The following is a 12,565-nucleotide window of genomic DNA, read 5'->3' on the forward strand; positions in this document are numbered from 1 at the left end:
GCAAATTCCCTAGCTCCATTCTAAACAAATTATACAATTTTACTCTCTGGAGGTGAGGCAGAGAAATCTCTTTAAAAACAAAACAAAACAAAAAGAGAACTAGTTTCCCCAGTGATTCTTAGGCACATTAAAATTTGAAAACTACCAACATTTCATCTTTAGAACCTTAGCCCTATGCTATCTGTTGGAACTGAAATCTGTAGCAGATCTCTCTCCAGAGTTTATAATAAAGACTACATCAAAGTTAAGGTAAATGTAACCTTTAGTTGAACACATGCTATTACTATAACTAATGTATTCATTTGTTAAAAAAAGAAACGTGAGCCATCTAAATTCTTCATGTCACTAAGAGTAAAAAGTAAAACTGGAATTGGGCCCCAAAAAGGTAAAAGGATCTAAGTAAATAATAACCAAAAAAACAATTCACTATCTGGCTTTCCATTATGGGAACACACTCATGCTTCAAAATCAATGTAGAAGGAAAAATGACTCAAGGTGGCTTAAAAACAATTCCTTCATGAATCTCCACACCTAGTATATGAATATCCTGGGACTTCAAGGATAGTGAAAAATCTATATATTATCATTTTTCATTTATGTGGTACCTTTGAATTAATGTGCTAAACATACTTTACAAGCCTTTAAACTATCTCTATATTATCTTATACTAGAGAATTACTTTCTAAGGTAAATTCACTGCCTAAATATTGAATGTTCCAGACTTGAATTTTTTTTCCACCATCTCTCAAAATACTAGTTGTTTGTATTATAATTAGTCTATAGGAAATTATGACACTCAGACTATACAAAATTACTGTAAAATGAAACAGCTTATATTTTTAAACTTCCAGTTCACAACATTATTTTATGGCTTGAACAATACTACTTGTTTATATACTCCTAAAAATAGTCATACCAGAGATATAGGTTAGTAGATGCTTACCAACACATAACTAGAAAGAGAAATACATAGCAATTTAAACAGCTCCTAAAACTTAAGATAGTTTTAATTTAAACACAGAAATCAAAGAGTACTACTTAGTGTAATTCAGACAAGGGCATATCTTAGTAACCAAATAATAAATCCTGGAAAAATATAATTGAAATATAAAAACACAGACATAAATAGATAGTGCTTGACATTTTTTTAATTTTTTTATTTTTTTTTGCTTGACATTTTTTAAAAGCAGGTACATTCTTATTTCAATCCAAAACTGGTCTGTAGGCCTAATATGATTGTATAAGAATTTATCCTCAGATAACAAGGCAGCATAGTTTATGACAACAATCTACCTAAAAAATCATTAAATTATTTTCTCTTAGGAGTGACATGCATTATCAGCAGAGATTAATCTGATGAGTCTTTAGATGAGCTCCATTTTTAAAAACGCAATAACAGAGGGCTTTGTTATCATCTGATAAAAATCAATTAGAGGAGATAAGGGCACAAGGAAAACTAATATCACTCAACACCCACCCCTGGCAACTGAAATGATTTGTCTTCCAAGCTTGGATGACCAGGAGCTATAGTTATATTGCAGGGAAATTAATTTAGTTTCTCCATTCTGAACTTACTTTCTTTGTTCTGGAGGATCTAAATACAAATTACTTTTAATCAAGGTTGATATGATATTAATACCAAGGAGGATCTTTGAAGAATCATTTTTTTAAAATTGACTTTAGCATTTTTCACCTGTGCTTGGGGTGTAATTATAGGAACATAACTTATATCATCCTTACTTTCTGGATTCCTTGTCCACAACAAGGCACTGTACTGAATGGCGAAGACAATAGATTCCACCAAACACTGCACACATCCTAAGAAGAGAATATGAAAGTGTGAATTAGGATTGAGTTGAAAATTAAGGTAGCAGTATTTTCTTTGAAATATCTTACATTTAATAACTGATCTTACAGAAAAATAATTTTGATAACTTATTTTCTGTCATATTAAGAATCCCTCAGAAGATTAGTTTTGATGCAAGAGGTACCGTACTAATAATACAATGTGCAAGCCTAGAATTATGATCGAGCCAAAAGTATCTCCAAGTGAAGCTCAGCTATTCCCCCAAACCACTTACCACCTAAGATACACAGGCTACAAATATCCTCAAGAGGTAATGTCTGAGACTACCAACAGAAGTGATCACAGAGGGGCACCTAGGTGGCTTAGTCTGTTGAACACCTGACTCTGGATTTCAGCTCAGGTCATGATTTCATGCTCCTGGGATTGAACCCTAAGTCAGGCTCTGTGCCCAGCAGGGAGTCTGTTTGAGACTCTCTCTCCTCTCATTCAGCCCTTCCCCCACTTATGTGAGCTCACTCTCAAGCTTGCTCTCTCTTTGTAAAATAAATAAATAAATCTTAAAAAAAACAGAAGTGACCATAGAGAAGTGTTGAGGAGGAAGCAAGCAGGGAAGACTCTGGGAGACTCCTGGGGATTTTGCTTACCATAAAAGTAAGCAAAAACTATACTGGGAACTGAAAACTGGAGCAGTAAGCACATGAGCTAATGCTGCAGAAGTTCTAAGGAGTTTGCCTATCTCATGAACTTAAGGGCTTGGGTTTTAATGCTCACATGGGGACAAGAGAGGACTTAGAATCCAAATAAGGCAGAGAGTAGAAGATGAGATATTCTCATCTCAATGTCTGGATCCTTAACTACACTTCAGTGAAAAGGTGATGGTGGGGGGAACCCACAAGAGGGAGAAAACAAAAAATGTTTTATCTAAAGACCCAGGTGAAAGAAGATTATACCTCTGTATTTATAACCAGTGGTCTGTCCTCACACAGGCTATGGGTTTGAAATTATACTACATGATCCAAGAGAACCCTTCACCAATAAAATACCATGAAAGAAAAGTGGCTCTGGTCAGTAGCACCTCTGAAGACTTGGTGGAAGCAATTGCTGTAACTTTCTGGAGCCACATGAAAGTGCCACAGATAGAGTTCCCTTATGATATGTTTATAATCTAAAATTATATAACAGATGAAGAAAAATATCTTACCCTGAGTGAGGATTAACAACACAATAAATGGGGTGGGGTACCTGAAGTACAGGCAGTCTTGTGGGGACTGCACCCTTTAACTGCACAGTTGGCTTAACCTCTCACATTGTATAATGGGATACTATAAACAATTTAAATGAATGAACTACACGGATAAATGGCAAAAAGACAAAAATTGAGTGATAATAGCAAATTGGGAAGAATATACTCAGAGTGATATCATTTATAAAAAGTTTCAGAACTTCATATGCAAAATACTACTATATATAATTTATGGATATGTATATATGCAGTAAAAGTGCAGAAACATTTAAGGGAATTATAAACACCGAAATCAGGATAGCAGCTATCTTTGGGAAGAGAGGGAGTAAACATTACACTGGAAGTTTCAATTGTTCAGTTTCTTAAAAAAATGTATCAAGGGGCACCTGGGTGGCTCAGTCAGTTAAGCGTCTACCTTCGGCCCAGGTCATGATCCTAGGGTCCTGGGATCTAGCTTGGGGATCAAGCTCAGGGTCGGGCTCCCTGCTCCGCGGGGAGTCGGCTTCTCCCTTTGCCCCTCTCCCCAGCTCATATGCGTGCTCTCTCTCTCTTAATCTCTTAAATAAAACCATAAACACACACACACACACACACACACACAGAGAGAGAGAGAGAGAGAGAGAAAGAAAGAGAGCATGTGAGGGCACGCAAAAATGGCAAAATGTTAAGATTTGACAAAACTATGAATGGTTACATGGATGACCTTTATATTAGTCTGTGTACTTGAATATTTCATAACCAGGTTATAATGAAAAATATAAATGACTGGTAGAGATTAGTGTCATTCACGAAGTATGGCATTATACTACTATTATCATTCTAAGTTTAATTCATTTTACTGAACATGATCAAGCTAGTTAGGATAGGTAAGGTTAGATAATAATTCATTCTGGTACAGGATGGCCCACTAAAGATAAATAAGCTAAATTAGGTTAAGGTCCCAAAATGGACAGTCAAGTTAAAAAAAAAAAGTGAATCACACAGTCAGCATTCTCATTTGCCTAGGGATATCTTTGTTACATGAGTAACAGCATCAGTGTTTCCAACTTCCCTATAACAGCTATAACTAAGTGACCTACAATTTTTCATTTCAGTCACACTGGTCCATGTTTTTATACACACACACACACACACACACACACACACACACACATCAATCCTCACCTCAGGGAAAAACAATTTTTAGGTATCTTTCTACATTCCAAAAAAGGGGATCAAGTTCAGAATCAGGAGTTGTAAAAAGTTAAAAAAATCATAAAATATTATGCCATAGACTATTATGGTATTACCAAAAGTATGAGAAATCCACTTAAAATTACATTTTTTTACAAAGACCTCCTTTCATTATATATTACACTATCTGTGAAATACATTTCTACTTTAGTATATAATACTATTAAGCGTCTCTTCGAAAATTTATTTCTATTAAGAAAACTTCTATTAAGTTTTAGGGTAAATGAGGCCTCTGAAAAATACAGTTAAATATAAAATGCAATAGAGGCATCTAGAACTGTTTATTTTAGTAAGCCATCAACAAATTACCTCGTTTTCAACACGATTTAATTAATAGTGGACATATAATATATAGATGGCACACAAGAATCTAAAGAATGTTAAGGATTGGTTTGTGTGGATGATGATGAATTCTATAAGGGAAGAAGTCCAATAATCAGACACTGTCAGAATCCAACAAATTTCCTCTTTGTTTCAAATGAGGACAGGATGTATTTTGTCATCTTGGAAAGAATTACTTGATATCTACTGTAAATTTATGCAACTGCAAAAGTATGCATCTGCCTATGTATATACGTTTTTTATGCTTCTCATTGGCTTTTTTCCCCATTCCAATCATGCCTGTTAGGGAAAATATTTGTTGCTCACAATTGTTGCATTTGTTCTCTCTCACATCTGTGTCTTCCTCACATAGCTTCTGCCCAAGTGACAAAAATCAGTGGTTTTGTGACCAGCTGGACCCTAAGAGCTGACCTTTACTGCCCACCTGCTTATACTCACCAACTTCTGTCCCATATTTTTCCTTAAGTTCTTCTTGCCAGCTTATCTCATAACTCAGGCAAACAGAAACAAAAACTATTCCTAAAGCCATAGCGACTGCCTGGACAAGATCCCCAGCCAATCCATACCAGTTTGAGTGCAACCCCTGACCCTGACTTGTGTTTGTGAAGACAGACTATGGATGACTAGAACTAGAATGACTGACAACTACCTCTGCCTTATTATAACACTAAAATCTCTGCCCAATGAGGAGTAGAAGCCTCATTTACATAACATACACTGTGTGTATAAGCATGCTTCCTTAAGGAGCATGTCTGACCTATGCCTGCCTCTACAAAGGATGACAAGGCTTCCCTATCTAAAAATTCAGCTGAACCCTAAATAAAAGGAACCCATTCACCCTTGTTGGAAGAGTCATGGCTTTGGAAGTTACTCCCCATGATCTCCTTATTTGCTGCAAATAGTTTCCTTTGTGTGACAATTGTCCTGGTGTAGTTTCTATCTGTGACTCACCAAGGAGAGAACTCATGTTCAGTTAGTTGAAAAAAGTGCCAGGCAAAATGAGAAGATTGATGAAAACAAATTTTGGTTGAGGGACTGCTATTCGGTGGCAATGAGTCACTGAGGAAATATGTAAGAAACAGAATAGCAAGCAGTATTTGAAAGCTGCATTTTAAACTCAAATAGCAGACATTTATATAAGAAGTAGGGAATTACTTGAGAAATGGAGAAATAACAGTTGAATACACACAGGTCTTTGAGGTAAACAGCCAATAATAACAATACAAATAATCATCACAGCTAACACTGAGTACTTACTACATACCAGAAGCTTTACATGTATTAACACACTGCATCCTATAGACAGAGTTTTATAGATTTGAAAACTAAGGTAAAGAGACATCAAGTGACTTACTCAAGGTCATTTAGTAAATGGTATTGCTGAATGAAAACTCAGGCAATATGGTTCCAGTGGCTTCTCCGTTAGCTATCATATGAACTGCCTCATTGTTAGTATCATCTTTTCTTGGCATTATGAAGGAAAGCAACATGAAGTCAGATAGTCAAAGTTACTCTCAGAGTTGTTCTAATTCTTGACAAATTGCAAAGATTATCACAAAGAATAACAATTTCTCACTTTCTACACGTTTTGTCTCTACACATTTCTTTTCTATCTGTACATATTAAATGGATTATGTGCACTTCATTTTGGAAAGAACATAAGCTCAGAGTAAGAATAACCATGGGACTACTCATCTTTAGAGTACCTAGCAAATTATGAATACTTTGCAATTCACATTTTAAGAAGTAATTTATAGAGTATATTGGCAAGCTAGAGATTTTCAAATAGAGAAAGGGAAACATTTTACCATGAATTATTTGGAGGTAATAAGGCTCCACAAGACAAATGTTTTCTTCCAGTGAATTAAATGGCAGCCTAGCAACCTAAGGGTTAACACACTTTTAATGATGGACAATTAAGCTAGCAAAGACAGAAAATTCTACTGAGATGCCCTTGGTGCAATTCATACCACCCATCCTGGGGTCAACATAATGCCTACATAGCAAGGTAGCTCTATACACACACTTTAGGGTACTATGAGGCCTAGAGGCAAGCAACTATACATTTTATGAGATTTGCTTAAAAAAAAAACCTACATATGTACTAAATATAGTAGGTATTAACTACCAAAAAAGTCACTACAAAAATGCCTTTGAAACACTTTATCTAATGTCATTAAAAACAAAACCAAAAAGATCCATTACAAGAGAATTCTGAGTAACCACTGATCATCATCACTGTACTTTAGTGATACCTCCGCTTAAATTGTTCTGGTAAAGCAGAAGTTCATTCAACAGTAATTAGGAACATCTAAGTTTCATGAGAGACAATTAAGCTTCAGTGATTGCATCTATATAAAGCTAAACCGTTGTAACTGTTAACTATATCCAGATATATATACATTTATCACAGTGTTATATTTGAAAGAACACTGAGTTTTCTGTGTTTATCCAGTGTCTGCTGGCCACAAAAATACGTGTACGGAAGCCTTCTTGGATGTCTGTTTATTTTTATATATTTAAATGCACAGTTTTAATATATATTATGTAAGGGCACGTGGGTAGCTCAGCTAAGTGCCTTCCCAGGGTCCTGGGATCAAGCTCCCTCTCCCTCTGTTACTCCTCCTGCTTATGCCCTGTCAAATAAATAAATAAAACTTTATTTATTCATATATATATATACACACACACACACACACACACACACACACACATATATACACAATGTAGCACACAGCATGTTTACGGATTACAGGATTACATACTTATACTGCATATTTATATAACTGCACATTTACCAGTTACATATTTATATTTCTTAACAATATGCTTGTTTATACTCTCATCCCTTTTTTTTTTTTTTTTTGGTATCTGGTATCTTTTTTCTAGCAGGAAGCAGGGGGAAGGGAAGTATTGTTGCTGTAGTTGGTCTGTCTCCTGGGAATGCGAAATCGGATAGCTTCATCTTCTCTTCCCTATTCAAGAATCCCTCTGCAACTCAAGCAATTGTCATCCAACTCAGCACAGACTTCCTTTTGGCCCAGAACTAAGTGTTTCTCAAGAGCATGAGCTAAACAATAGTTAATGACTTCTGTAACCTCAGGAAATAGTTATGTTCACAACAGTACCAAGCCAGGCCTCCTCCCTTGATATAAGTTCTTAGGATTCATTTCCTATGAAGTTTTGGACTATGCAGAAAAGACCATTAAAAAAAAAAAAACAACACCAACCCCCAAATGAGTGGTCCGTTACAACATGGCCTCACTCATAGTGATCCAGTATGACCAAAATGGAAAGCCCTATTTAATACTGGTCACAGTGATAGAACCCAAGGGAACTTGTTTGACAAGCAGCAATCACCAAAACTAAATGGTAACTAAAAGTGTATAATCTCAGTCATGATGATGTACAAATTGTACAGAAATCAGATTTTAAGGATGGATTTTAAGGATGGTTGTGAAATCATATGACAGTCTAAGGACTGAGACATCCTAGATGCCTATCCTAATTCTCCTACTTACTACCTGTATGACCATGCTTCAGTTCTCAGTTCTCAAGATTATAAAATGGAGATAATTATCATTATCATACCTATCATACAAGGTTGGCGAATGGATTAAATGAGAATGAGTGTGACATGTTTATTCTGCCTGGCAGATCATAAACATTCCATAAATTGAAGCTTTTGTTACTTATCACTTTCTATAGCAAAAGGGACAATGACTATAGACTGTATCATCCATGTGGGGTTTGTAGGCCACATCGCTATTACTGAGGCTGAGAATCTGCCTACAGGTATTCAACGCCTGTATTTTCTTTTAACAACTTGAGTTCTTTTAACAACTCAATTCAGCTACCTCCCCTGAAGGGAATTGTGAGTTTTAAGAGAACTGTTGATGCTGATAAGGACAAGCACTGAGATTTACTTCTTCATTCCACAACATTTATGAAACTAGACCTACTATGCACCAGATGCAGTTCTGGGAGCTACTAAGGATACAAAAATAAACTAGACAAATGCTGTCCTTGCTGATATAAAATTTATCTAGCACCTGAGAGACAATAAACAAGAGATAAAATAATAGATGTTGATGTGTGCTCTGAAACAAAATAGGATAATGTAAGGGGTGATACAAGGGTCTGAATCCTAGACAGGATAATCAGGGAGAACTTCTTTGGGGAATTTATATTTCAGCCAAGACCTGAGTGACCAGAGAGATCAACCATGTAAAGATCTGGAAGAAGAGTCTAGCAGAAGGAACAGCAATTTGAAAACTTGGGAGTACAAACTAGATCAATGTATTTGAAGGAGAGACAGAGCCAGTGTGGCTGGAACACAGTGAATAGACAGAAATATAATATGAGAGATGCAAGGCAAGATGACGGAAGAGTAGGGTCCCCAAGTCACCTGTCCCCACCAAATTACCTAGATAACCTTCAAATCATCCTGAAAATCTACGAATTCAGCCTGAGATTTAAAGAGAGAACAGCTGGAATGCTACACTGAGAAGAGTTCACGCTTCTATCAAGGTAGGAAGATGGGGGAAAAAAGAAATAAAGAAACAAAAGGCATAGAAGGGGGTGAGGCCTGGCAAGGACCCCGGCTAAGGCGGGAGCGAGTGCCCCCAGGACAGGAAAGCTCCATCCTGGAGAAGCAGGAGCTTCACCAATCTTCCCGGGCAGAAAGGCCAGGGCAGGGAGTTAGAGCAGGACCCCAGGAGGGCGGGGATGCCCACAGGCTCCCTGGGACACAAACAGACACCTGCGCCCCAGGGAGAGTGCACCGAGCTCCCTACAGGGCTGTAGCTCCCGCAAGGCTAGACCTGGGAGCAGCTGAGAGGGGCTCAGGTGGCGGCTCCACTGCTGGGAGCGCGAACCCAACAGCGCAGGCCCGGGAGCACTGGGCGCCGGGGACACAGCCCAGGATCCGGCCTCCACCCGGGACAGGCAGAGGCCAGGAGGGCACAGGACAGCAAGGACGCTCCTGCCCCAAACTGAGCAGATCAGCGGCCCCACCCCCAGAGCATCCAGGCCCCTGTAGACTGAGAGCTTCCTAGTTACTGCTGGAGCTGAATCCAGGGCTCCAGAGCTGGCCACCACTGTGGTTGTTCCTCCTGGGGCCTCACAGGGTAAAAAACCCCACTAAGCCTCACAGTGGCCTCACTGGATAAACAGGATAAACATTACTCACTGAGCCCTGCACCAGGCAGGGGGCAGAGCAGCTCCCCCAAGTGCTAACACCTGAAAATCAGCACAACAGCCCACCCCCGAGAAGACCAGCTAGATGGACTGGGGAAAAACAAATTATTGACCAAGCAGCACTGGAAAGTTCCAGGAAAAGTCAAGGGACTTACAGTATACAGCATCAGAGGATACTGCCCCGTGTTGTTCTTGTTTTTTTTTTTTTTTTTTTTTTTTGCTTTTTGATTTCTGTTTGCTTCCCCCACCGTTTCTTCCTTTCTTTCTTTTTCATTCTTTTTTTCTCTTCCTTTTTTCTTTTTCTTTTTCTCTTTTCTTTCTTTCTTTCTCTCCTCTCTTTTTCTCCTTTTCCCAATACAACTTGTTTTTGGCTACTCTGCACTGAGCAAAAAGACTGGAAGGAAAACCTCACCTCAAAAGAAAGAATCAGAAATAGTCCTCTCTCCCACAGAGTTACACAATTTGGATTACAATTCAATGTCAGAAAGCCAATTCAGAAGCACTATTATACAGCTCCTGGTGGCTCTAGAAAAAAGCATAAAGGACTCAAGAGACTTCATGACTGCAGAATTTAGATCTAATCAGGCAGAAATTAAAAATCAATTGAATGAGATGCAATCCAAACTAGAAGTCCTAAGGACGAGAGTTAAGGAGGTAGAAGAACGAGTGGGAGTTAGAGCACTTGTCTAACTCACAGAAGACAAGTTGATGGCAAAGAGGGAAACTGAGGAAAAAAGAGACAAAAAAAAAGACCATGAGGATAGATTAAGGGAAATAAATGACAGCCTGAGGAAGAAAAACCTACGTTTCATTGGGGTTCCCGAGGGCGCCAAAAGGGACAGAGGGCCAGAATACGTATTTGAACAAATCCTAGCTGAAAACTTTCCTAATCTGGGAAGGGAAACAGGCATTCAGATCCAGGAAATAGAGAGATCCCCCCTAAAATCAATAAAAACCGTTCAACACCTCGACATTTAATAGTGAAGCTTGCAAATTCCAAGGATAAAGAGAAGATCCTTAAAGCAGCAAGAGACAAGAAATCCCTGATGTTTATGGGGAGAAGTATTAGGTTAACAGCAGACCTCTCCACAGAGACCTGGCAGGCCAGAAAGGGCTGGCAAGATATATTCAGGGTCCTAAATGAGAAGAACATGCAATCAAGAATACTTTATCCAGCAAGGCTCTCAATCAGAATGGAAGGAGAGATAAAGAGCTTCCAAGACAGGAGGAACTGAAAGAATATGTGACCTCCAAACCAGCTCTGCAAGAAATTTTAAGGGGGACTCTCAAAATTCCCCTTTAAGAAGTCGTCCAATGGAACAATCCATAAAAACAGGGACTGAATAGATATCATGATGACACTAACTCATATCTGTCAATAGTAACTCTGAACGGGCTTAATGACCCCATTAAAAAGCGCAGGGTGTCAGACTGGATAAAAAAGCAGGACCCGTCAATTTGCTGTCGACAAGAGACTCATTTTAGACAGAAGGACACCTACAGCCTGAAAATAAAATAAAAGAACCATTTACCATTCAAATGGTCCCCAAAAGAAAGCAGGGGTAGTCATCCTTATATCAGATAAACTAAAATTTACCCCGAAGACTGTAGTGAGAAATGAAGAGGGACACTATCTCATACTTAAAGGATCTATCCAACAAGAGGGCTTAAGAATCATCAATATACATGCCCCGAATGTGGGAGCTGCTAAATATATCAATCAATTAATAACCAAAGTTAAGACTTACTTAGATAATAATACACTTATACTTGGTGACTTCAATCTAGCGCTTTCTACACTCGATAGGTCTTCTAAACACAACATCTCCAAAGAAACGAGAGCTTTAAATGATACACTGGACCAGATGGATTTCACAGATATCTACAGAACTTTACATCCAAACTCAACTAAATACACATTCTTCTCAAATGCACATGGAACTTTCTCCAAATAGACCACATACTGGGTCACAAATCGGGTCTGAACTGATACCAAAAGATTGGGATTGTCCCCTGCATATTCTCAGACCATAATGCCTTGAAATTAGAACTAAATCACAACAAGAAGTTTGGAAGGACTTCAAACACATGGAGGTTAAGGACCATCTTGCTAATTCCAAAACCAGACAAAGACCCCACCAAAAAGGAGAATTATAGACCAATATCCCTGATGAACATGGAAGCAAAAATTCTTAACAAGATACTAGCCAATAGGATACAACAGTACATTAAGAAAATTATTCACCACGACCAAGTGGGATTTATTCCCGAGACACAAGGCTGGTTCAACACTCATAAAACAATCAATGTGATTCATCATATCAGCAAGAGAAAAACCAAGAACCATATGATCCTCTCATTAGATGCAGAAAAAGCATTTGACAAAATACAGCTTCCATTCCTGATCAAAACTCTTCAGAGTGTAGGGATAGAGGGAACATTCCTCAACATCTTAAAAGCCATCTATGAAAAACCCACAGCAAATATAATTCTCAATGGGGAAGCACTGGGAGCCTTTTCCCTAAGATCAGGAATAAGACAGGGATGTCCACTCTCACCACTGCTATTCAACATAGTACTAGAAGTCCTAGCCTCAGCAATCAGACAACAAAAAGACATTAAAGGCATTCAAATTGGCAAAGAAGAAGTCAAACTCTCCCTCTTCGCAGATGACATGATACTCTACATAGAAAACCCAAAAGCCTCCACCCCAAGATTGGTAGAACTCATACAGCAATTTG

At 38.2% G+C, this 12,565-nt stretch overlaps 1 protein-coding gene across 3 annotated transcripts in view; it reads right to left on the reverse strand.

Annotated features, from left to right (window-relative positions):
- Positions 1–12,565, reverse strand: part of CHM (CHM Rab escort protein) — a 244,222-nt gene that overhangs the window by 76,893 nt on the left and 154,764 nt on the right. For 2 of the 3 annotated variants that reach the window (XM_035711636.1, XM_025431816.2), the window contains exon 9: positions 1,741–1,818. The exons of the other annotated variant lie outside the window; for it this stretch is intronic. In XM_035711636.1, the coding sequence (XP_035567529.1) occupies positions 1,741–1,818 (78 nt within the window). The remainder of the gene's footprint in view (positions 1–1,740; positions 1,819–12,565) is intronic. 3 annotated transcript variants of the gene reach the window in all.

Source organism: Canis lupus, chromosome X (genome assembly GCF_003254725.2).
Source record: "Canis lupus dingo isolate Sandy chromosome X, ASM325472v2, whole genome shotgun sequence".
NCBI classification, from domain to species: Eukaryota; Metazoa; Chordata; class Mammalia; order Carnivora; family Canidae; genus Canis; species Canis lupus.